Source organism: Sebastes umbrosus, chromosome 20 (assembly GCF_015220745.1).
Source record: "Sebastes umbrosus isolate fSebUmb1 chromosome 20, fSebUmb1.pri, whole genome shotgun sequence".
In the NCBI taxonomy this organism is placed as follows: Eukaryota; Metazoa; Chordata; class Actinopteri; order Perciformes; family Sebastidae; genus Sebastes; species Sebastes umbrosus.
The window spans coordinates 19,690,293-19,717,045 of NC_051288.1; the positions used below are offsets into that span (position 1 = coordinate 19,690,293).

The 26,753-nt window shown below is 39.7% G+C and overlaps 4 protein-coding genes across 54 annotated transcripts in view; 3 read left to right on the forward strand and 1 right to left on the reverse strand.

Annotated features, from left to right (window-relative positions):
- The first annotated feature begins 419 nt into the window (after nt 1-419).
- LOC119479850 (glutamate dehydrogenase, mitochondrial-like) lies at nt 420-1,732 on the forward strand. The gene is made up of 3 exons (XM_037755819.1): nt 420-648; nt 1,001-1,138; nt 1,727-1,732. Exons 1-3 carry the CDS (start codon nt 436-438, stop codon nt 1,730-1,732), a joined length of 357 nt encoding a protein of 118 aa, XP_037611747.1. The 5' UTR covers nt 420-435.
- A 5,919-nt stretch (nt 1,733-7,651) lies between these two features.
- On the forward strand, nt 7,652-8,459 carry LOC119478942 (glutamate dehydrogenase, mitochondrial-like). The gene is made up of 2 exons (XM_037754045.1): nt 7,652-7,879; nt 8,232-8,459. The coding sequence occupies exons 1-2, from the start codon at nt 7,667-7,669 to the stop codon at nt 8,442-8,444; spliced, it is 426 nt and encodes a 141-aa protein (XP_037609973.1). The 5' UTR covers nt 7,652-7,666; the 3' UTR covers nt 8,445-8,459.
- Nucleotides 8,460-9,381: 922 nt separating this feature from the next.
- Nucleotides 9,382-26,753, forward strand: part of LOC119478916 — a 47,992-nt gene continuing 30,620 nt past the window's right edge. The window contains exons 1-2 of one of the 2 annotated variants that reach the window (XM_037753990.1): nt 9,382-9,644; nt 11,604-11,695. In XM_037753990.1, coding sequence (XP_037609918.1) covers nt 9,524-9,644; nt 11,604-11,695 — 213 coding nt within the window. In that variant the 5' untranslated portion in view covers nt 9,382-9,523. The remainder of the gene's footprint in view (nt 9,645-11,603; nt 11,696-26,753) is intronic. The other variant, XM_037753991.1, reaches the window with a different exon arrangement.
- LOC119478922 overlaps nt 9,888-26,753 on the reverse strand; it is a 41,250-nt gene continuing 24,384 nt past the window's right edge. For 15 of the 50 annotated variants that reach the window (XR_005204550.1, XM_037754004.1, XM_037754003.1 and 12 more), the window contains one exon: nt 15,343-16,175. Coding sequence is in view for 15 of the 50 variants with exons in the window: in XM_037754004.1 (XP_037609932.1) it covers nt 15,607-16,175 (569 nt within the window). In the remaining 35 variants the exon portion in view is untranslated. Of the gene's footprint in view, nt 10,872-10,967; nt 11,104-11,344; nt 11,597-14,631; nt 14,707-15,342; nt 16,432-16,527; nt 16,776-26,753 lie in introns of those variants that run through there. The other 35 variants (XR_005204541.1, XR_005204538.1, XR_005204540.1 and 32 more) reach the window with 14 other exon arrangements.

Here is a 26,753-nt window from a genome sequence, read left to right on the forward strand (position 1 = left end):
TAATAATTAATGTTAAATGTGAATAATGCTGTGGGATTATTCCTTATTCCATGGGCTATTTGTGGATTTATACATTTATATTACATACTTATATATGAAAATACTGATTTAGAGGTCGATTACCATGGCAACGGTCGAAGCTTCGAAGCATTCGAGTCAACCCTAATTGAAATATATAATTTTTTTTCCTGCAATTTTTGGTCTCAGTCCTGATTTTGTGTCTTTTAATGGGTGTCTTGGTCGCTATTTTGAGGCTCATTGGAGACATTAAGACTTTCAGAATAGTATGTTTTGGGCTGTGTTTGTGTCTCAGTCAATCATACTCAGCCATGTTGGTTGCCACTTGCTCAGTTCTAAACCCAAATTGAGGCTACAAAAAGTCTCCTGTGGGCTTTGACACATACTGTGCATATAATCTACTTCAGTCTATGGTCCATGTGGTCTGATCTTCTCTGTATGTGTGTGCAGGACATCAACGCCCATGCCTGTGTGACAGGAAAGCCCATCAGCCAGGGAGGAATCCACGGACGTATCTCAGCCACCGGTCGTGGAGTTTTCCACGGCATCAAGAACTTCATCAACGAGGCGTCCTACATGAGCATGCTGGGCCTGACACCCGGCTTCCAGGACAAGACCTTCGTCATCCAGGTACACGCATACACACGTGGTTTGAGCATAGTAGAAACATTTTAGATGGAAATGTGCAGATATTTGCTCACAGATACTCGCAGGATTTAAGTTTTCATTTGAAATCATGATGAAGGGTTTTAGAGCCTCAATCAGAGCCATGCCATCTGTTTTAGCCCGGCCCTGATGTTATAACCTAAACCGGCTACATGGTGGCACCAGAGGAATGTGCGCTGATTCAAAGTTTATGGTTGAGTAAAACAGGGTATAACCATTAACAGTGTTTACTACTGATATTATTTAATGATTAAAAAGTGATTCTCATAGTGATGTTGGACCGTTGTGATTATTCCCTTGCTGTGACTTTTCACAGGGCTTTGGTAATGTGGGTCTCCACTCCATGAGGTACCTGCACAGGTTTGGGGCCGAGTGTGTGGGCATTGGTGAGATTGATGGAGCCATCTACAACTCAGAGGGCATCGACCCCAAACAGCTGGAGGACTACAAACTGGTTCTCCCTTCCCCTCACTTCTGCCTCTTTTCTTTTATCTTTTTATTAGGGCTGTCAATCGGTTACAATATTTAATTGCAATAAATCGCATGATTGTCCATGATTTATCGCGATATATCGCAATTTATCTGTTCAGATGTACCTTAAAGGGAGATTTGTCAAGTATTTAATACTCTTATCAACATGGGAGTGGACAAATATACTTGCTTTATGCAAATGTATGTATATATTTATTATTGGAAATCAATTATCAACACAAAACAATGACAAATATTGTCCAGAAACCCTCACAGGTACTGCATTTAGCATAAAAATTATGCTCAAAGCATAACATGGCAAACTCAAGCCCAACAGGCAACAACAGCTGTCAGTGTGTCAGTGTGCTGACTTGCCTTAAACTGCATGTGATTATCATAAAGTGAGCATGTCTGTAAAGGGGAGACTCGTGGGTACCCATAGAACCCATTATCATTCACATATCTTGAGGTCAGAGGTCAAGGGATCCCTTTGGAAATGGCCGTGCCAGTTTTTATCATCTTTTAACCAATCCCTTGTAATTTGTTTAATTATTACTACCTCTATTACTAGGAATAAGTGTGAATCTTTTTCTTCTGGTATTTTCCCAAACAGTAAGATTAGTGGAGTTTTATTTAGAGAAATACCGAAAATATTTGATAGTTCTCTAATGAAATTTTCCCAGAAGCCACTTGACCAAAATATATGACAAATATTTAATGTTGCAGCAAAAAATACACAATGTAATACACATATATAAATATAATATCTAAACAAAGACGGTGAAACCCAAACAATAACCATCCAAATTATCTTGAAAACAAGAAGCAAGAGTCATGTTAACTATATTCCAGCCTTTATTGTGTAAGCAACATATTTTTATATTAAGGTCTTTTGCTCATTTTTACACGTTTCCTCAAGCTTGTCAAAAATAATTTCACAAAAGCATTTCATTTACAGTTTTTTACAGTCTTTTTATTATACAGAATAATAATTTTCTTCCCAAACAAAATCTTAAAACAAACAGTACAGAGGGGAAGTTTAATCAAAAATAATTCAACACACAGAGGAGTGAAGACCAAACGGTAAGATGTCTGATGAGTTGTGATGTTTCATCCTGCAGGACATGTACCTGAATGCTGGCGGTGTGACTGTGTCTTATTTCGAGTGGCTGAAGAACCTCAACCATGTCAGCTATGGAAGACTGACCTTCAAATATGAGAGAGACTCAAACTACCACCTGCTCAGTGAGTACAAAACCGCTCTTTACTTCCTCCATAACCCGCAGACAGACTAGAGTGTCATGAGACACAATCAGAAGATACATTGTCATAACTTTTTAAACACGTGCGACACAATTCTAAAGCAATATATAAACACCAGAACCAGAAATTACACAGATGTACATGACAAACGTATTAGGGGCCGTTCACATGTTGTATCTAAAAACACATGGAAAACGCCAGCCGTGCTGCTTTCATCCAGCGGCATGTGAATGGCCCCTTACAAATCAGAAAAGAATATGTAATTGATTTTACAACCCAGATACCTATTCATGAATTAAAATGGCAGAATGAAGCTTAAATAATCAGTTATTTGTAATGATCCATTTTGTAGTTGTTGTTTTTTTTCCCTTCTTTTTTTCTGTGCTTACTTTTTCATCCGACGGATATTTCTCATCAGGCGGGGGAAGTGTGGGGCCGGTTCCCTCGCCTTCCTCACTAGACCAGCCATTTGTTTCATTTGTGGAAAATTGTCCTCAAACCTCTCCATTAGTTGGCCTTCTACCACAACCGTTACTTTAGGGTATAAAGTTATGGTCACCATATTGGACTTGAGGTTGATGAAATGGCCACGTTGAATTTCCCTATATGTAGGATATTGTTCCTTCATTGCATTCAGCCATTCTTTTACATGAGTGCTATAGAACGTGAGGTTGCATATTTTACCTAACAAAGTGGTATCATGATGCAGAGTGTCTTTATTGTTACGCAGTGTTTCCTTTCTGACCCTTTCCTTTTGTTGAACAGTAGATCCTTGAGGGTATTCAAAAGACCTAGAGATAACACCAGTATTGGTACTGTCCAATTCGACCATTCCCTCTAATAAGGAGGGTGGCAGGGCCATTTGTTTCATTGCTGGAAAATGTCTCTTAAAGCTGTCCATTAGTATTTGGCCTCTTACCAAAACCGTTACAGTAGGATATGAAGTTATGGTACCTTCCTTGCACTTGAGGACAATTTTATCGTTCTGTCGCTCTTCCTCGAGTTCAGGATATTGTTCCTTCATTGCATTCAGACATTTTCTTACAGAAGTGCTATACATCATGAGGTTGCATTTTTCACCTTCAGCATCTGTATCATAATACAGAGTGTCTTTATTGGCACGCAGTGCTTTCTCTCTGATGTTTTCCTTTTTTTGTTCGCTAGCTCCTTCAGGGTATCTAAAAGGACGAGCGTTACCACCAGCAGCCATCTATATTAAAACAAAAAAGAACCATTATTTTTTTGTAACGCTCCTGATAAATGGTAAAACACATTCAGTACTCAGACGTGCTGTGCTGTTATACCTTGTATGTCTCTTGGCTTTGTGATGCTCTGGATGTCTCAGTGAGGCGGCGGATTCTCTGGCTCTGCAGCTGCTTCTTGAAGACACAAGTTAACTCTGTTAAGTGTTACTGCACCTTCAGATTGTTTCAGTTCATGCTGTGGTTACTGAAAAAGGTGTTTTTCCAAAGACTATTTTGTAAAGATTTTAATTCTGAAGATTACTACAATCAAGGGCAACTTTATCTTTCAATCTTTTCCTGGCTGTCTGTTTTACATCACTGACAATACTGCTCATCTATTTTTAAATGCAAGATTCATTTGTTTTTAATATAACTTAAAAAAATCTAAATTGCAATTCAGTCAACAAGAATTTGAAGGACAAATAGATGTATTCTTACCGATACTGTGGCGACTCAGGCAGTGTTGGTGATGTTGCGGTGTAAGTTCGGCGAAAACTGGTCGGACAACTCCTTTCCCTTTTTTTTATACTCTCTGCCTTGTTCACATACAGCCAATCATAAAATGGCACAGTCATTTTCAGCATACGTGGCCTTATCGGAGAAATGAATGTCAAGTTGTAGAACTGGTATTTCTTGTTGATGTACCAACCAACACACAATATCATGAAGTCATATATCGTTGTAAAGCTTAGACTATAATCTATCCTTCAGTCACATTGTCATGACACTGAGGTCAAGAGAATTTGACCTTTGACCTCTAATGCTGCAATGGGGCAAATTCTGAATGCAACTCCAAATGCCCTTATAACTAACTCCATGACTTCATGATATTGTGTGTTGGTTTCCGTCTTTTATACTGGATCTCTGTGTAAAATGGCGAAAAAAGATGGAAAAGTTTTAATGATGGAGGGATGAAAAAAGGAGTGATAGAACATAGAAAGCTACCATTGCTGCAATGCTATCATGCGTTTTCCAACACTAGGGACATAGACCTTTAAAAAAATCACTATGAGACATGGTCCCTCCAAAGTGGCACGACCAACCCCCTGGCTCATGGACTATAGTTTTGTACACTAATTCTAAAATCTGCCGGCTGACACCGAGGCCACTAAGTTTCCTTAGAAGATAAAGTCGCTGTGAGCATCTCTTGAAAATATACTCTGTATTTACAGAGAAGCTCACTTGGGTGTCCAAGTCTGTACCGAGGTATTTAAAGTGTTCCACAGTTTCAACATGTTGGCCATCTTGTCCCCCCCTCTCTCTCTCTCTCTCTCACACACACACACACACACACACACACACACTGTGTTTGGTTTGTTTAGTTTAGTTATTTAGTTAGATTAATATTGTGTTTTGAACCTTTATTATCTTGTAAATAAATGTTTGTGGAATATACATGCTGATCTCTTTAATGTTGCACAAGAGTGAATAATGCCAACCTCTGCTATGTCAAGAACTCCGATATCCTTCAACCTTTACTATCTATTCTGGTTATAGTTATTAATTTAATTATTAATCAACGTTCCAAATTGATAGTTTAGCATATATAATGAGACTATATTAACGTTTTGGTCATTGGTCCCTGATTCCAGGGTGGTGCCCCGTTTATTACTGATGTTTATTGATAATCTTTATTAATATTAATAATTCTATTATTATTTATTAATTAATTTGCTGATAACCAAAACCTACTAAGTAGAACCCCTACAACATCCTTGTAACAACTTGCAAAACTCCGATATAAATCTCTTGTTTGCATTACCGCCGGTCCCTTATTCATACACATTCTTTATACATCTGTGTCGCTACTTTTATACATCCTTTAACCACTTTAGCTCACCTAGAAACACAGAAACACACGAAAGTGCAAGGAAACCTATTGTTTTTCTAAGAATTATTATTAGGGCCCGAGCACCGACAACGTCGGCGGATGACCTATTGTTCTTCTAAGGATTATTATTAGGGCCCGGGCACGAAAGTGCCAGGACCCCAACGGTGTCCTGGCACGAAGTGCAAGGAAACCTATTGTTTTTCTAAGGATTATTCTTTTTCTGCCGGGAGATTGCCTTTTTGGGACCTTAGCCATCCCCAAAAACTCACCAAAAGTGGAATATGCGTCAGAACTGGTGGGAAATTCAATGTTCTGGAGTGACCCGGCTCGGGTGTCTCCAGGGGGCGAGATAGCGCACCCTAATGTAGGCAGTTTTTCAGAGAAAGTTTCTTCGATCGTCACGAAATTCAAGTATGTCATTGCTCACATGCTCATACCTGGACAAAAATTCATGAAACTTTACACGCACATCCAAACTCGTAATTTCTTCGATTTAGGGGTGAAATTTTGCGTGGGCGTGGCATGTCGGCGCCCTAGCGCCCCCTTATGTCTTTTAGCCTTTGAACATGTCTTTGACACCCTTGGTATACTCGAAAACTCATGAAACTTGGCAACACGATGGACACCCGTAAACTTTACGGGAATGTACAGCGATTGGGCTTAGCGTGTTTAACCGGCTCTATAGCGCCCCCTGGCTGTGATTTGGACAAAATTAATCCGATATTCATGAAATTTGGTATGCATATCCCACTCATTCTTGGAAACATATTCCTCATTGGGTTTCATTAGCTCCGCCCACCCGGAAGTCGGCCATCTTGAATTTTGTGTTTTTCATATAATTTATGTATTTTATGCATACTTTTATGAACTCCTCCTAGAGATTTAACCCGATCAACTTCAAATTTGGTCAGTAGTATCTTAAGACCTTTGTGATGAAAAGTTGCTCAAATTGTGAGTTTTCATGAAACGGTGTTGACGTGGCGTGGCGGAGAATTTAAATGATTCGCCATGACACAGGAAGCTGTTGTAAATTGACTTTACATAGTCCAATCTGCTCCAAACTTCACAAGCTGGATAATAGTCCAGGCCTGAAGACATATATGTGGTATTATGCGTGATAGTCATAGCGCCCCCTACAGGAAACAGGAAGTTGTTGTAAATTGACTATACATTGTCCAACCTTCCCCAAATTTGACATGTTTTATAAGAGTCTTGGTCTGAAGACATGTACGTGCCCCGACGTGCGCGTTCCCCAGACGTGCCCGCAGGACATTCCAACCGTATATCACACAATGGGAGTAGGTGTGTCCCAAACTTTTCAGTTTTAACTAATATTTCCATTACTCGATGCTCATGCACTGTCCAAAACAATGACAAATGCACATCACAAGTTACCAGAACCACGTTGTATCAAAAAAAAGTATTTAATTTTCAAAAGCACCAAATTCTCAATGGTAAAAGCATGCAACCAAGCTAATGTTTGTTATTGTTTTTTTGACATACTATACTATGACTTTTCTTTCATGAATTTGTTTGACATACTATACTATGACTTTTTTTCATAAAATTCTAAATTTTTTTTTCCCGACATACTGGGCTATGATTTTTTTTATTTATTTTTTTTTTCCCGACATTTTTAGCCAATTTTCTATTGAAATTAGGGCTGTCATGAATAAATCTTTTGTGCTTCAGCAGCGATATCCGTCTGAGAATAACTAATAATAATTAATGTTAAATATGAATAATGTTGTGGGATTATTCCTTATTCCATGGGCTATTTGTGGATTTATACATTTATATTACATACTTATATATGAAAAAAAAGCATTCAATACTGATTTAGAGGTCGATTACCATGGCAACGGTCGAAGCTTCGAAGCATTCGGGTCAACCCTAATTGAAATATAGGCTATAATTTTTTTTCCTGCAATTTTTGGTCTCAGTCCTGATTTTGTGTTTTTTAATGGGTGTCTTGGTCGCTATTTTGAGGCTCATTGGAGACATTAAGACTTTCAGAATAGTATGTTTTGGGCTGTGTTTGTGTCTCAGTCAATCACACTCAGTCATGTTGGTTGCCGCTTGCTCAGTTCTAAACCCAAATTGAGGCTACAAAAAGTCTCCTGTGGGCTTTGACACAAATACTGTGCATATAATCTACTTCAGTCTATGGTCCATGTGGTCTGATCTTCTCTGTATGTGTGTGCAGGACATCAACGCCCATGCCTGTGTGACAGGAAAGCCCATCAGCCAGGGAGGAATCCACGGACGTATCTCAGCCACCGGTCGTGGAGTTTTCCACGGCATCGAGAACTTCATCAACGAGGCGTCCTACATGAGCATGCTGGGCCTGACACCCGGCTTCCAGGACAAGACCTTCGTCATCCAGGTACACACATACACACATGGTTTGAGCATAGTAGAAACATTTTAGATGGAAATGTGCAGATATTTGCTCACAGATACTCGCAGGATTTAAGTTTTCATTTGAAATCATGATGAAGGGTTTTAGAGCCTCAATCAGAGCCATGCCATCTGTTTTAGCCCGGCCCTGTTGTTATAACCTAAACCGGCCACATGGTGGCACCAGAGGAATGTGCTCTGAATCAAAGTTTATGGTTGAGTAAAACAGGGTATAACCATTAACAGTGTTTACTACTGATATTATTTAATGATTAAAAAGTGATTCTCATAGTGATGTTGGACCGTGGTGATTATTCCCTTGCTGTGACTTTTCACAGGGCTTTGGTAATGTGGGTCTCCACTCCATGAGGTACCTGCACAGGTTTGGGGCCGAGTGTGTGGGCATCGGTGAGATTGATGGAGCCATCTACAACTCAGAGGGCATCGACCCCAAACAGCTGGAGGACTACAAACTGGTTCTCCCTTCCCCTCACTTCTGCCTCTTTTCTTTTATCTTTTTATTAGGGCTGTCAATCGGTTACAATATTTAATTGCGATAAATCGCATGATTGTCCATGATTTATCGCGATATATCGCAATTTATCTGTTCAGATGTACCTTAAAGGGAGATTTGTCAAGTATTTAATACTCTTATCAACATGGGAGTGGGCAAATATACTTGCTTTATGCAAATGTATGTATATATTTATTATTGGAAATCAATTATCAACACAAAACAATGACAAATATTGTCCAGAAACCCTCACAGGTACTGCATTTAGCATAGAAAAATATGCTCAAATCATAACATGGCAAACTCAAGCCCAACAGGCAACAACAGCTGTCAGTGTGTCAGTGTGCTGACTTGACTATGACTTGCCTTAAACTGCATGTGATTATCATAAAGTGGGCATGTCTGTAAAGGGGAGACTTGTGGGTACCCATAGAACCCATTATCATTCACATATCTTGAGGTCAGAGGTCAAGGGATCCCTTTGGAAATGGCCGTGCCAGTTTTTATCATCTTTTAACCAATCCCTTGTAATTTGTTTAATTATTACTACCTCTATTACTAGGAATAAGTGTGAATCTTTTTCTTCTGGTATTTTCCCAAACAGTAAGATTAGTGAGTTTTTATTTAGAGAAATACCAAAAATATTTGATAGTTCTCTAATGAAATTTTCCCAGAAGCCACTTGACCAAAAATATATGACGAATATTTAATGTTGCAGCAAAAAATCCACAATGTAATACACATATGTAAATATAATATCTAAACAAAGACGGTGAAACCCAAACAATAACCAGAGTAAATTATCTTGAAAACAAGAAGCAAGAGTCATGTTAACTATATTCCAGCCTTTATTGTGTAAGCAACATATTTTTATATTACGGTCTTTTGCTCATTTTTACACGTTTCCTCAAGCTTGTCAAAAATAATTTCACAAAAGCATTTCATTTAGTTTTTTTCCAATGTCTATATTATACAGAATAATAATTTTCTTCCCAAACAAAATCTTAAAACAAACAGTACAGAGGGGAAGTTTAATCAAAAATAATTCAACACACAGAGGAGTGAAGACCAAACGGTAAGATGTCTGATGAGTTGTGATGTTTCATCCTGCAGGACATGTACCTGAATGCTGGCGGTGTGACTGTGTCTTATTTCGAGTGGCTGAAGAACCTCAACTATGTCAGCTATGGAAGACTGACCTTCAAATATGAGAGAGACTCAAACTACCACCTGCTCAGTGAGTACAAAACCGCTCTTTACTTCCTCCATAACCCGCAGACAGACTAGAGTGTCATGAGACACAATCAGAAGATACATTGTCATAACTTTTTAAACACGTGCGACACAATTCTAAAGCAATATATAAACACCAGAACCAGAAATTACACAGATGTACATGACAAACGTATTAGGGGCCGTGCACATGTTGTGTCTAAAAACACATGGAAAACGCCAGCCGTGCTGCTTTCATCCAGCGGCATGTGAATGGCCCCTTACAAATCAGAAAAGAATATGTAATTGATTTTACAACCCAGATACCTGTTCATGAATTAAAATGGCAGAATGAAGCTTAAATAATCAGTTATTTGTAATGATCCATTTTGTAGTTGTTGTTTTTTTCCCTTCTTTTTTTCTGTGCTTACTTTTTCATCCGACGGATATTTCTCATCAGGCGGGGGAAGTGTGGGGCCGGTTCCCTCGCCTTCCTCACTAGACCAGCCATTTGTTTCATTTGTGGAAAATTGTCCTCAAACCTCTCCATTAGTTGGCCTTCTACCACAACCGTTACTTTAGGGTATAAAGTTATGGTCCCCATATCGGACTTGAGGTTGATGAAATGGCCACGTTGAATTTCCCTAAATGCAGGATATTGTTTCTTCATTGCATTCAGCCATTCTATTACATGAGTGCTATAGAACGTGAGGTTGCATATTTTACCTAACAAAGTGGTATCATGATACAGAGTGTCTTTATTGTCACGCAGTGTTTCCTCTCTGACCCTTTCCTTTTGTTGATCAGTAGATCCTTGAGGGTATTCAAAAGACCTAGAGATAACACCAGTATTGGTACTGTCCAATTCGACCATTGTCTCTAATAAGGAGGGTGGCAGGACCATTTGTTTCATTGCTGGAAAATGTCTCTTAAAGCTGTCCATTAGTATTTGGCCTCTTACCAGAACCATTACAGTAGGATATAAAGTTATGGTACCTTCCTTGCACTTGAGGACAATTTTATCGTTCTGTCGCTCTTCCTCGAGTTCAGGATATTGTTCCTTCATTGCATTCAGACATTTTCTTACAAAAGTGCTATACATCATGAGGTTGCATTTTTCACCTTCAGCATCTGTATCATAATACAGAGTGTCTTTATTGGCACGCAGTGTTTCCTCTCTGATGTTTTCCTTTCTTTGTTCGTTAGCTCCTTCAGGGTATTCAAAAGGACGAGCAATACCACCAGTAGCCATCTATATTAAAACAAAAAAGAAACATTATTTTTTTGTAACGCTCCTGATAAATGGTACAACACATCTAGTACTCAGAGATGTGCTGTGCTGTTATACCTTGTATGCCTCTTGGCTTTGTGATGCTCTGGATGTCTCAGTGGGGCGGCGGATTCTCCGGCTCTGCAGCTGCTTCTTGAAGGCACAAGTTAACTCTGTTAAGTGTTACTGCACCTTCAGATTGTTTCAGTACATGCTGTGGTTACTGAAAAAGGTGTTTTTCCAAAGACTATTTTGTAAAGATTTTAATTCTGAAGATTACTACAATCAAGGGCAACTTCATCTTTCAATCTTTTCCTGGCTGTCTGTTTTACATCACTGACAATACTGCTCATCTATTTTTAAATGCAAGATTCATTTGTTTTTAATATAACTTAAAAAAATCTAAATTGCAATTCAGTCAACAAGAATTTGAAGACAAATAGATGTATTCTTACCGAAACTCTGGCGACTCAGGCAGCATTGGTGATGTTGCGGTGTAAGTTCGGCGAAAACTGGTGTCGGACAACTCCTTTCCCTTGTGCCAACTCTCTGCCTTGTTCACATACAGCCAATCACAAAATGGCACAGTCATTTTCAGCATACGTGGCCTTATTGGAGAAATGAAGAATGTCAAGTTGTAGAACTGGTATTTCTTGTTGATGTAGAAACAAAAGATATCTTTGATGTCTCTAATTTCTCTTTCATTTCTTCTAGTGTCTGTTCAGGAAAGTTTAGAGAGGAAGTTTGGCAAGCAGGGAGGGCCCATCCCAGTCGTACCTACCGCTGACTTCCAGGCCAGAGTTGCTGTGAGTGAAATCTGCGTCACACACATAATCACAAACATTCCAGTACCGGGTCTGCACTTGTCCATACTATGTTCGCTCTCACACTGACAAAAGCTTTTATACGTTATAGAACTGTCAGCCATATAAATGGGAGCATTGCAACCTTAAACAGAGTTACAACTCACTCAGTATTGTGTGACAAAGTTTATCCTGTTTTAAGATGGTGACCAACCGACTTTTTGGGACATACTATACTAGGATTTTTATTTTATTTTTTCCACATACTATACAATTACTTTTTTGCGTCTTTCTACATACTATACAATGAATTTTCTTCGACATACTATAACTTTTTTGGATTTTTTTGGCCATACCAAATCATGACCATTTTTTTCTTTTTTTCAACTTATTATACCATGACATTTTAATTTCTTTCGACATATATTACTATGACTTTTTTCGACATACTACACAATGACTTTTTTACATTTTTTTTTACATACTATACTGTGACTTTTTTTCGACATAGGTGTGTCCCAAACTTTCCAGTTTTAATCCTCTTGATTGAAACAATGCAGACACACCTGAAATAACAAAAATATCATAAAAATGACATGCCACAAAGCTCTCACACACATTTATACATACACTCTCTGAGTAAACATTTCAGCCCTGTAATTAACTAATATTTACTAGATGCTCATGCACTGTCCAAAACAATGACAAATGCGCATCACAAGTTACCAGAACCACGTTGTATCAAAAAAAAAGTGTGAATCTTTTTCTTCTGGTATTTTCCCAAACAGTAAGATTAGTGAGTTTTTATTTAGAGAAATACCGAAAATATTTGATAGTTCTCTAATGAAATTTTCCCAGAAGCCACTTGACCAAGATATATGACGAATATTTAATGTTGCAGCAAAAAATACACAATGTAATACACATATGTAAATATAATATCTAAACAAAGACGGTGAAACCCAAACAATAACCAGAGTAAATTATCTTGAAAACAAGAAGCAAGAGTCATGTTAACTATATTCCAGCCTTTATTGTATAAGCAACATATTTTTATATTACGGTCTTTTGCTCATTTTTACACGTTTCCTCAAGCTTATCAAAAATAATTTCACAAAAGCATTTAGTTTTTTACAGTCTTTTTATTTTACAGAATAATAATTTTCTTCCCAAACAAAATCTTAAAACAAACAGTACAGAGGGGAAGTTTAATCAAAAATAATTCAACACACAGAGGAGTGAAGACCAAACGGTAAGATGTCTGATGAGTTGTGATGTTTCATCCTGCAGGACATGTACCTGAATGCTGGCGGTGTGACTGTGTCTTATTTCGAGTGGCTGAAGAACCTCAACTATGTCAGCTATGGAAGACTGACCTTCAAATATGAGAGAGACTCAAACTACCACCTGCTCAGTGAGTACAAAACTGCTCTTTACTTCCTCCATAACCCGCAGACAGACTAGAGTGTCATGAGACACAATCAGAAGATACATTGTCATAACTTTTTAAACACGTGCGACACAATTCTAAAGCAATATATAAACACCAGAACCAGAAATTACACAGATGTACATGACAAACGTATTAGGGGCCGTTCACATGTTGTGTCTAAAAACACATGGAAAACGCCAGCCGTGCTGCTTTCATCCTTTTATACAAGGTGCCCTCACCTTCTGGCTCATCCGGACGTCATTCCTCACTAGATTGGGCCCTTTGAATCATTTGTGGAATATCTCCCTCAAACCTCTCCATCAGTTGGCCTTCTACCACAACCGTTACACCAGGATATGAAGTTGTGGTACCTCTATTAGACCTGCGGTTGACTCTATTATCTTGTTGAATTTCCCTAAGTTCAGGATATATTTGCCTCATTGCATTCAGCCATTCTCTTACAAGAGTGCTGTACAACATATAGTTGAATCTTTCACCGTTAGCCTTTGTGTCATAATACAGAGTGTTTTTATTGCCACGCAGTGTGTCCAGTCTGACCCCCTCCTCTTCAGGGTCGGTACATCCTTCAGGGTATACAAAAGGACGAGCAATACCACCAGTAATGTTTATGTGTAATTTGGCCATTTCCGCTAATATGATGCGTGACTAGGCAATTTGTTTCATAACTGGAAAATCTCTCTCAAACTTCTCCATTAGTTGGCCTCTTACCACAACCGTTACATTTGGATATAAAGTTATGGTACCTCTATTGGACTTGAGGTTGATTATATCGTCCTGTTGAGTTTCCCTAAGTTCAGGATATTGTCTCCTCATTGCATTCATCCATTCTCTTACATGAGTGCTATACAACATGAGGTCGCATCTTACAACTCTAGCTCCAGACCTTTTATTATCATAATACAGAGTGTCTTCATTTTGGAGCAGTGTTTCCTCTCTGTCCTTACGCCTTTGACCCACGGTACGTCCTTCATCGTATTCAAAGGGACGAGCATTACCGCCAGTGTCGTTTATGTCCAATTCTGCCATTTCCGCAAATAATCGTTTCATCTGTGGAAAATCTTCCTCAAAGCTATCCATTAGTAGTTCGCCTGTTACCACAGCCTTTACACTAGGGTGTAAAGTTATGGTACCTTCCTCGCACTCAAGGATAATTGTATCGTTCTGTCGTGCTTCCTCGAGTTCACGATATTTTAGCTTCATTGCATTCAGCCATTCTCTTTCAAGAGTGCTATACATCATGAGGTTGCATCTTTCACGTCTAGTATTGGTATCATAAAACAGAGTGTCTTTATTGCCACGCAGTGCTTTATCTCTGATCTTTTCCTTTTTTTGTTCGTTAGCTCCTACAGGGTATTCAAAAGGACGAGCAATACCACCAGCAGCCATCTATATTAAAACAAAAAAGAACCATTATTTTCTTTAAATGCACACGCTACTGATAAATAGTACAACACATTCAGTACTCAGACGTGCTGTGCTGTTATACCTTGTATGTCTCTTGGCGTTGTGATGCTCTGGATGTCTCAGTGAGGCGGCGGATTATCTGGCTCTGCAGCTGCTTCTTGAAGACACAAGTTAACTCTGTTAAGTGTTACTGCACCTTCAGATTGTTTCAGTTCATGCTGTGGTTACTGAAAAAGGTGTTTTTCCAAAGACTATTTTGTAAAAATTTAAATTCTGAAGTTTACAACAATCATGGGCAACTTCATCTTTCAATCTTTTCCTGGCTGTCTGTTTTACATCACTGACAATACGGCTCATCTATTTTTAAATGCAAGATTCATTTGTTTTTAATATAACTTAAAAATTACATACATTGTCATAACTTTTTAAAGACGTGCGACACAATTCTAAAGCAATATATAAACACCAGAACCAGAAATTACACAGATGTACATGACAAACGTATTAGGGGCCGTTCACATGTTGTATCTAAAAACACATGGAAAACGCCAGCCGTGCTGCTTTCATCCTTTTATACAAGGTGCTTGGGAAGTTTCGCTCCTGTCGCACCTGCTGTTACTAAGCAGCCAAAACCGTCGCGCTGCGATGATGATGATGGTAATTTAGCAGGAAGCTTCACAGACTAACTAAACTCAGTCACATGAGTAACAACCAATTACCAATTAAAGAAAGTTTAATTTTTGGGACGCAGCAACATGCACTGCAGCATGTTGCTGCGTCCCAAAAATGTAACTTTTTTTTTGTATCTCGGGGCGCAGCCGTCGCACACTCAAAAATAAGTGCTTTGAAACGCTTGCATGGCGTCGCTCTCAATTTTGAGTGCACAAAAATCGCGGCATGTGAACGGCCCCTTACAAATCAGAAAAGAATATGTAATTGATTTTACAACCCAGATACCTGTTCATGAATTAAAATGGCACGATGAAGCTTAAATAATCAGTTATTTATAATGATCCATTTTGTAGTTGTTGTTTTTTTCCCTTCTTTTTTTCTGTGCTTACTTTTTCATCCGACGGATATTTCTCATCAGGCGGGGGAAGTCTGGGGCCGGTTCCCTCGCCTTCCTCACTAGACCAGCCATTTGTTTCATTTGTGGAAAATTGTCCTCAAACCTCTCCATTAGTTGGCCTTCTACCACAACCGTTACTTTAGGGTATAAAGTTATGGTCCCCATATCGGACTTGAGGTTGATGAAATGGCCACGTTGAATTTCCCTAAATGCAGGATATTGTTTCTTCATTGCATTCAGCCATTCTATTACATGAGTGCTATAGAACGTGAGGTTGCATATTTTACCTAACAAAGTGGTATCATGATACAGAGTGTCTTTATTGTCACGCAGTGTTTCCTCTCTGACCCTTTCCTTTTGTTGATCAGTAGATCCTTGAGGGTATTCAAAAGACCTAGAGATAACACCAGTATTGGTACTGTCTAATTCGACCATTGTCTCTAATAAGGAGGGTGGCAGGGCCATTTGTTTCATTGCTGGAAAATGTCTCTTAAAGCTGTCCATTAGTATTTGGCCTCTTACCAAAACCGTTACAGTAGGATATGAAGTTATGGTACCTTCCTTGCACTTGAGGACAATTTTATCGTTCTGTCGCTCTTCCTCGAGTTCAGGATACTGTTCCTTCATTGCATTCAGACATTTTCTTACAAAAGTGCTATACATCATGAGGTTGCATTTTTCACCTTCAGCATCTGTATCATAATACAGAGTGTCTTTATTGGCACGCAGTGTTTCCTCTCTGATGTTTTCCTTTCTTTGTTCGTTAGCTCCTTCAGGGTATTCAAAAGGACGAGCGATACCACCAGTAGCCATCTATATTAAAACAAAAAAGAAACATTATTTTTTTGTAACGCTCCTGATAAATGGTACAACACATTCAGTACTCAGAGATGTGCTGTGCTGTTATACCTTGTATGCCTCTTGGCTTTGTGATGCTCTGGATGTCTCAGTGAGGCGGCGGATTCTCTGGCTCTGCAGCTGCTTCTTGAAGACACAAGTTAACTCTGTTAAGTGTTACTGCACCTTCAGATTGTTTCAGTTCATGCTGTGGTTACTGAAAAAGGTGTTTTTCCGAAGACTATTTTGTAAAGATTTTAATTCTGAAGATTACTACAATCAAGGGCAACTTTATCTTTCAATTTTTTCCTGGCTGTCTGTTTTACATCACTGACAATACTGCTCATCTATTTTTAAATGCAAGATTCATTTGTTTTTAATATAACTTAAAAAAATCTAAATTGCAATTCAGTCAACAAGAATTTGAAGACAAATAGATGTATTCTTACCAATACTGTGGCGACTCAGGCAGTGTTGGTGATGTTGCGGTGTAAGTTCGGCGAAAACTGGTCGGACAACTCCTTTCCCTTTTTTTTATACTCTCTGCCTTGTTCACATACAGCCAATCACAAACTGGCACAGTTTCCTTATCGGAGAAATGAATGTCAAGTTGTAGAACTGGTATTTCTTGTTGATGTACCAACCAACACACAATATCATGAAGTCATATATCGTTGTAAAGCTTAGACTATAATCTATCCTTCAGTCACATTGTCATGACACTGAGGTCAAGAGAATTTGACCGTTGACCTCTAATGCTGCAATGGGGCAAATTCTGAATGCAACTCCAAATGCCCTTATAACTAACTCCATGACTTCATGATATTGTGTGTTGGTTTCCGTCTTTTATACTGGATCTCTGTGTAAAATGGCAAAAAAAGATGGAAAAGTTTTAATGATGGAGGGATGAAAAAAGGAGTGATAGAACACAGAAAGCTACCATTGCTGCAATGCTATCATGCGTTTTCCAACACTAGGGACATAGACCTTTAAAAAAATCACTATGAGACATGGTCCCTCCAAAGTGGCACGACCAACCCCCTGGCTCATGGACTATATGGCTGTACTGTGGAGTCTAATGGGCTGGGCTGTTGAACTGAATTGACAACAGGTGTGCCTGCTCATTTCTAACGAGTGAAATGAGACTCCTCTAACCAAACCTGTCATTTGCCTAAGTCTGATAGAGATCTGGCAGAATAGGCAAATTCCTCCCATGTGCACTCCACCCCCTGAAGGTTTGTTTTAGCACAATTGAAACTGTTGTGCAGTGTTGCTGCAACCTTTGAGTCCGGCCCCCCAGAATAATCAGGTTGGTGTTCGGTGTTCGCGACTCCCCAGTTTTGTTAAGTTTGAACACCTACATGTTGTCCGATGTGCTCCAGGCACTGTGGATTTTGATGTGTTCCGTGACATTTTCTCTCCCCCTGACCCACCGTTGTGATCATACAGGAGAATTGTGAAGTGCTCCACAATGGATATGATCTCCTTTGGAATGCCTTTTGGAGCCTTTGACAGAGCAATGAGCATGGAGTAGCATCCTTTTCTTCACTCTTGATCTTGTTCTATCATCTCATCCACAAGAAACAGATCAGATTTCCCCTTGCATGCATGAAAAGGCAGATACAAAGATGCTACTACATGCGGCGGGCGCTGCAAGAAAAAGCTTTAAAAAGATCACCCTGTGTACTGTGGACACAGATGTTGTTGTCCTAGCCATTGCACATGTGTCAGAGCTGGACACTGAGAAGCTGTGGGTGACATTTGGGACTTGTAAGAACTTCAGATACATACCTGCTCATTGGGGCTGTAACGATATGTTTTTACTACGATACGATACGTATCACTTTCCATGGTTCCGATACGATTCGATATTTGGCTCATCTAGAGCGATACAATACGATACGATTCAATGACTTGAAATTGATACAGTAAGTATTTTTTGCCAAAAATTCAATCTGTGTGACTGAAATAAATAGCTGATACTGGTCAGTGCAGGTCAGGATTCCCCAAAGTTTTTCTTGTAAGGGAATCAGGGATAAATTAATTATGGATATAAACAAGTAAACACAATGATTAATGGCAAATACATACACCTTTTATTTATTTTTTTCTAATTTCTTTTATTTGATTAGTGAACATCCATATGACGTTTGTCGTGCTTAAATACAAGGTGCAAATTCTTAGTATCGATACAATAGATTATTTACCTTGCAAATTGATTTTAGATCGATATACGTCCCCGTGAAGGACAACTTGCCATGGACCTATCGATGTAGTTGGATTGTAGGAATATAAATCGATACATCGATGTAGTAGATGAATCGTTACACCCTTACTGCTCATGAGATTGCCAAGCCTCTGGGTCCTGACAAATCCAAGGCCCTTCCTGTGTTCCATGCCTTCACTGGCTGTGACACAGCATCTGCACATGGGATACCTGCAATGCCTATGATATGGCAACAGAGACCTTCATGGCTCTGTCAAAGGCTCCAAAAAGCGTTACATCGGAGATAATTTCCATTGTGGAGCACAATGGTGGACTCTGAGGGGCAGGGGTGAAAAAAATAAAAAGGACTCCATCTGCATGTGGAGGGGCACCAGAACGCAGAAAAATGTCTTGCATGTAGGGCAGCCAATATGGTACTGCTTCATGTTTTCTCAATTTTACGGCCACCCTAAAGACCTACCCAGCAGTATGAGCAGTGCTGCCTTGTATGACACCAGTAACATCCTGTAGCTCCCGATTAGTGGCCTCTCTGAAGAGTTCTTGGTGTCATTGACAAGGGAAGCTCTCCAGTACAGAGAGTCCAGAGATCCAAACGTGGCATCTGCCGGCATCCAAGTCCAAACAGGCAGGAGAGTCGACAAAGCAAAGAGTTGCAACATCTCGTTCAGGAGGAACTGTGGGTACGAGTCAGCAGGATGGTAGGGATGGGACAGCAAGGAGCATGGACTAGATGGGAAAGAGTACTGCAACGAAATATCAGCTGGTCAAATATCTGGCAAGCAGACTTCCATCACATCAGGTTCTTAGTCCAAGCTGTCTACGATGCCCTACCAAGTGCATCAAACCATAACATTATCACTGCCGCCATGACCAAGTGCCATAGAGGAAGGCCATCAGATCCATTACTGAAGCTGCAGAGAAAGCCACCAGACTGGCTTTGGATCAAGAGGCTAGATCCATGGGCGACTGTTGCTGGGACTCAAGCTGGGGTCTGATCAACCCTGGCTGGGTCGCCTGGGCGAGAGTGTCTGATGTTGGAAGACCCGAAATACCCAATGACCCCAGGTTCCATCAGTGATGATGCATCCCGGCACATCTGCAGGATGTATCTTTCATCTTTTGTGTTTGACATTCTTTTTATGCTTTAAGTTGTTATGGTCATATTGAATATTGCTCTCCTCTTTACAGTCACTTTATTGTCAGGGTTAATGAACAAAAGGATTAAGCTTTCTAAAACTCTATACAACATACATGCACATAACAGACATGATATTATAGTCTAGTTAAGTAGTAGTAGTTAAGTCTAGCCTAGGTTCTCAGATAGTGTGATTTGCTTCATACAACATCACTGAATTCACCATTAATTATTCACCTGAACAGTTTATGATATTGTGAATGGTATCATTGTAAACATTGGCCATCCAAACATAGGGATAGACATCACCTTTTCTGTGTTATCATGTTTGGCACAGGAGATATGATGCAAAATACTTAATTTGGTTATGGTAATTTTTGTTGCGATGGCTCCATGTCTCAAAATGTTTAGGGCTCCAAACTGTTCAAGTGTACCAAGTTTCATGCCTTTATAAAAAAGTGAACATCATTTTCACATATCACCTGGAATATAACCCATTGCCACTGAGTCAGGGCCTCATCAGTTAGAACATGTTTATATTGACAAGGAGGTAAGAGTGAGAAAACATAAAATAATGGATAGAGAATTAATTTCTTAGTACAGTTTTTTGAGTTTTTGTATTATTTTGTGTTTCTGCTGCTAAGAAAGCCATTTACAAACAGCCCCAATAACAGAATCCAATGCAAGGTTCTGAACATTCTATCAGATACAAACTGCACAAAGTTACGTTTATTCTGATAAGAAATGTTGTTAGTCATATAATATATCAATTTAAAGCTCTTTTTGTGCTCTTTATGCTGGAACTATCCATGGGCACAATCGATCAATATGGAGTTAGTTATAAGGGTATTTGGAGTTGCATTCAGAATTTGCCCCATTGCAGCATTAGAGGTCAAAGGTCAAATTCTCTTGACCTCAGTGTCATGACAATGTGACTGAAGGATAGATTATAGTCTAAGCTTTACAACGATATATGACTTCATGATATTGTGTGTTGGTTTCCCTCTTTTATACTGGATCTCTGTGTAAAATGGCGAAAAAAGATGGAAAAGTTTTAATGATGGAGGGATGAAAAAAGGAGTGATAGAACACAGAAAGCTACCATTGCTGCAATGCTATCATGCGTTTTCCAACACTAGGGACATAGACCTTTAAAAAAATCACTATGAGACATGGTCCCTCCAAAGTGGCACGACCAACCCCCTGGCTCATGGACTATATGGCTGTACTGTGGAGTCTAATGGGCTGGGCTGTTGAACTGAATTGACAACAGGTGTGCCTGCTCATTTCTAACGAGTGAAATGAGACTCCTCTAACCAAACCTGTCATTTGCCTAAGTCTGATAGAGATCTGGCAGAATAGGCAAATTCCTCCCATGTGCACTCCACCCCCTGAAGGTTTGTTTTAGCACAATTGAAACTGTTGTGCAGTGTTGCTGCAACCTTTGAGTCCGGCCCCCCAGAATAATCAGGTTGGTGTTCGGTGTTCGCGACTCCCCAGTTTTGTTAAGTTTGAACACCTACATGTTGTCCGATGTGCTCCAGGCACTGTGGATTTTGATGTGTTCCGTGACATTTTCTCTCCCCCTTACCCACCGTTGTGATCATACAGGAGAATTGTGAAGTGCTCCACAATGGATATGATCTCCTTCGGAATGCCTTTTGGAGCCTTTGACAGAGCAATGAGCATGGAGTAGCATCCTTTTCTTCACTCTTGATCTTGTTCTATCATCTCATCCACAAGAAACAGATCAGATTTCCCCTTGCATGCATGAAAAGGCAGATACAAAGATGCTACTACATGCGGCGGGCGCTGCAAGAAAAAGCTTTAAAAAGATCACCCTGTGTACTGTGGACACAGATGTTGTTGTCCTAGCCATTGCACATGTGTCAGAGCTGGACACTGAGAAGCTGTGGGTGACATTTGGGACTTGTAAGAACTTCAGATACATACCTGCTCATTGGGGCTGTAACGATATGTTTTTACTACGATACGATACGTATCACTTTCCATGGTTCCGATACGATTCGATATTTGGCTCATCTAGAGCGATACAATACGATACGATTCAATGACTTGAAATTGATACAGTAAGTATTTTTTGCCAAAAATTCAATCTGTGTGACTGAAATAAATAGCTGATACTGGTCAGTGCAGGTCAGGATTCCCCAAAGTTTTTCTTGTAAGGGAATCAGGGATAAATTAATTATGGATATAAACAAGTAAACACAATGATTAATGGCAAATACATACACCTTTTATTTATTTTTTTCTAATTTCTTTTATTTGATTAGTGAACATCTATATGACGTTTGTCGTGCTTAAATACAAGGTGCAAATTCTTAGTATCGATACAATAGATTATTTACCTTGCAAATTGATTTTAGATCGATATACGTCCCCGTGAAGGACAACTTGCCATGGACCTATCGATGTAGTTGGATTGTAGGAATATAAATCGATACATCGATGTAGTAGATGAATCGTTACACCCTTACTGCTCATGAGATTGCCAAGCCTCTGGGTCCTGACAAATCCAAGGCCCTTCCTGTGTTCCATGCCTTCACTGGCTGTGACACAGCATCTGCACATGGGATACCTGCAATGCCTATGATATGGCAACAGAGACCTTCATGGCTCTGTCAAAGGCTCCAAAAAGCGTTACATCGGAGATAATTTCCATTGTGGAGCACAATGGTGGACTCTGAGGGGCAGGGGTGAAAAAAATAAAAAGGACTCCATCTGCATGTGGAGGGGCACCAGAACGCAGAAAAATGTCTTGCATGTAGGGCAGCCAATATGGTACTGCTTCATGTTTTCTCAATTTTACGGCCACCCTAAAGACCTACCCAGCAGTATGAGCAGTGCTGCCTTGTATGACACCAGTAACATCCTGTAGCTCCCGATTAGTGGCCTCTCTGAAGAGTTCTTGGTGTCATTGACAAGGGAAGCTCTCCAGTACAGAGAGTCCAGAGATCCAAACGTGGCATCTGCCGGCATCCAAGTCCAAACAGGCAGGAGAGTCGACAAAGCAAAGAGTTGCAACATCTCGTTCAGGAGGAACTGTGGGTACGAGTCAGCAGGATGGTAGGGATGGGACAGCAAGGAGCATGGACTAGATGGGAAAGAGTACTGCAACGAAATATCAGCTGGTCAAATATCTGGCAAGCAGACTTCCATCACATCAGGTTCTTAGTCCAAGCTGTCTACGATGCCCTACCAAGTGCATCAAACCATAACATTATCACTGCCGCCATGACCAAGTGCCATAGAGGAAGGCCATCAGATCCATTACTGAAGCTGCAGAGAAAGCCACCAGACTGGCTTTGGATCAAGAGGCTAGATCCATGGGCGACTGTTGCTGGGACTCAAGCTGGGGTCTGATCAACCCTGGCTGGGTCGCCTGGGCGAGAGTGTCTGATGTTGAAAGACCCGAAATACCCAATGACCCCAGGTTCCATCAGTGATGATGCATCCCGGCACATCTGCAGGATGTATCTTTCATCTTTTGTGTTTGACATTCTTTTTATGCTTTAAGTTGTTATGGTCATATTGAATATTGCTCTCCTCTTTACAGTCACTTTATTGTCAGGGTTAATGAACAAAAGGATTAAGCTTTCTAAAACTCTATACAACATACATGCACATAACAGACATGATATTATAGTCTAGTTAAGTAGTAGTAGTTAAGTCTAGCCTAGGTTCTCAGATAGTGTGATTTGCTTCATACAACATCACTGAATTCACCATTAATTATTCACCTGAACAGTTTATGATATTGTGAATGGTATCATTGTAAACATTGGCCATCCAAACATAGGGATAGACATCACCTTTTCTGTGTTATCATGTTTGGCACAGGAGCTATGATGCAAAATACATAATTTGGTTATGGTAATTTTTGTTGCGATGGCTCCATGTCTCAAAATGTTTAGGGCTCCAAACTGTTCAAGTGTACCAAGTTTCATGCCTTTATAAAAAAGTGAACATCATTTTCACATATCACCTGGAATATAACCCATTGCCACTGAGTCAGGGCCTCATCAGTTAGAACATGTTTATATTGACAAGGAGGTAAGAGTGAGAAAACATAAAATAATGGATAGAGAATTAATTTCTTAGTACAGTTTTTTGAGTTTTTGTATTATTTTGTGTTTCTGCTGCTAAGAAAGCCATTTACAAACGGCCCCAATAACAGAATCCAATGCAAGGTTCTGAACATTCTATCAGATACAAACTGCACAAAGTTACGTTTATTCTGATAAGAAATGTTGTTAGTCATATAATATATCAATTTAAAGCTCTTTTTGTGCTCTTTATGCTGGAACTATCCATGGGCACAATCGATCAATATGGAGTTAGTCATAAGGGTATTTGGAGTTGCATTCAGAATTTGCCCCATTGCAGCATTAGAGGTCAAAGGTCAAATTCTCTTGACCTCAGTGTCATGACAATGTGACTGAAGGATAGATTATAGTCTAAGCTTTACAACGATATATGACTTCATGATATTGTGTGTTGGTTTCCATCTTTTATACTGGATCTCTGTGTAAAATGGCGAAAAAAGATGGAAAAGTTTTAATGATGGAGGGATGAAAAAAGGAGTGATAGAACACAGAAAGCTACCATTGCTGCAATGCTATCATGCGTTTTCCAACACTAGGGACATAGACCTTTAAAAAAATCACTATGAGACATGGTCCCTCCAAAGTGGCACGACCAACCCCCTGGCTCATGGACTATAGTTTTGTACACTAATTCTAAAATCTGCCGGCTGACACCGAGGCCACTAAGTTTCCTTAGAAGATAAAGTCGCTGTGAGCATCTCTTGAAAATATACTCTGTATTTACAGAGAAGCTCACTTGGGTGTCCAAGTCTGTACCGAGGTATTTAAAGTGTTCCACAGTTTCAACATGTTGGCCATCTTGTCCCCCCCTCTCTCTCTCTCTCTCTCACACACACACACACACACACACGCACACACACACACACACACACACACTGTGTTTGGTTTGTTTAGTTTAGTTATTTAGTTAGATTAATATTGTGTTTTGAACCTTTATTATCTTGTAAATAAATGTTTGTGGAATATACATGCTGATCTCTTTAATGTTGCACAAGAGTGAATAATGCCAACCTCTGCTATGTCAAGAACTCCGATATCCTTCAACCTTTACTATCTATTCTGGTTATAGTTATTAATTTAATTATTAATCAACGTTCCAAATTGATAGTTTAGCATATATAATGAGACTATATTAACGTTTTGGTCATTGGTCCCTGATTCCAGGGTGGTGCCCCGTTTATTATTGATGTTTATTGATAATCTTTATTAGTATTAATAATTCTATTATTATTTATTAATTAATTTGCTAATAACCAAAACCTACTAAGTAGAACCCCTACAACATCCTTGTAACAACTTGCAAAACTCCGATATAAATCTCTTGTTTGCATTACCGCTGGTCCCTTATTCATACACATTCTTTATACATCTGTGTCGCTACTTTTATACATCCTTTAACCACTTTAGCTCACCTAGAAACACAGAAACACACGAAAGTGCAAGGAAACCTATTGTTTTTCTAAGAATTATTATTAGGGCCCGAGCACCGACAACGTCGGCGGAGGACTTATTGTTCTTCTAAGGATTATTATTAGGGCCCGGGCACGAAAGTGCCAGGACCCCAACGGTGTCCTGGCACGAAGTGCAAGGAAACCTATTGTTTTCTAAGGATTATTCTTTTTCTGCCGGGAGATTGCCTTTTTGGGACCTTAGCCATCCCCAAAAACTCACCAAAAGTGGAATATGCGTCAGAACTGGTGGGAAATTCAATGTTCTGGAGTGACCCGGCTCGGGTGTCTCCAGGGGGCGAGATAGCGCCCCCTAATGTAGGCAGTTTTTCAGAGAAAGTTTCTTCGATCGTCACGAAATTCAAGTATGTCATTGCTCACATGCTCATACCTGGACAAAAATTCATGAAACTTTACATGCACATCCAAACTCGTAATTTCTTCGATTTAGGGGTGAAATTTTGCGTGGGCGTGGCATGTCGGCTCTCTAGCGCCCCCTTATGTCTTTTAGCCTTTGAACATGTCTTTGACACCCTTGGTATACTCGAAAACTCATGAAACTTGGCAACACGATGGACACCCGTAAACTTTACGGGAATGTACAGCGATTGGGCTTAGCGTGTTTAACCGGCTCTATAGCGCCCCCTGGCTGTGATTTGGACAAAATTAATCCGATATTCATGAAATTCGGTATGTATATCCCACTCATTCTTGGAAACATATTCCTCATTGGGTTTCATTAGCTCCGCCCACCCGGAAGTCGGCCATCTTGAATTTTGTGTTTTTCATATAATTTATGTATTTTATGCATACTTTTATGAACTCCTCCTAGAGATTTAACCCGATCAACTTCAAATTTGGTCAGTAGTATCTTAAGACCTTTGTGATGAAAAGTTGCTCAAATTGTGAGTTTTCATGAAACGGTGTTGACGTGGCGTGGCGGAGAATTTAAATGATTCGCCATGACACAGGAAGCTGTTGTAAATTGACTTTACATAGTCCAATCTGCTCCAAACTTCACAAGCTGGATAATAGTCCAGGCCTGAAGACATATATGTGGTATTATGCGTGATAGTCATAGCGCCCCCTACAGGAAACAGGAAGTTGTTGTAAATTGACTATACATTGTCCAACCTTCCCCAAATTTGACATGTTTTATAAGAGTCTTGGTCTGAAGACATGTACGTGCCCCGACGTGCGCGTTCCCCAGACGTGCCCGCAGGACATTCCAACCGTATATCACACAATGGGAGTAGGTGTGTCCCAAACTTTTCAGTTTTAATCCTCTTAATTGACACCGTGCAGACACACCTGAAATAACAAAGGCATCATAAAAATGACATGCAACAAAGCTCTCACAC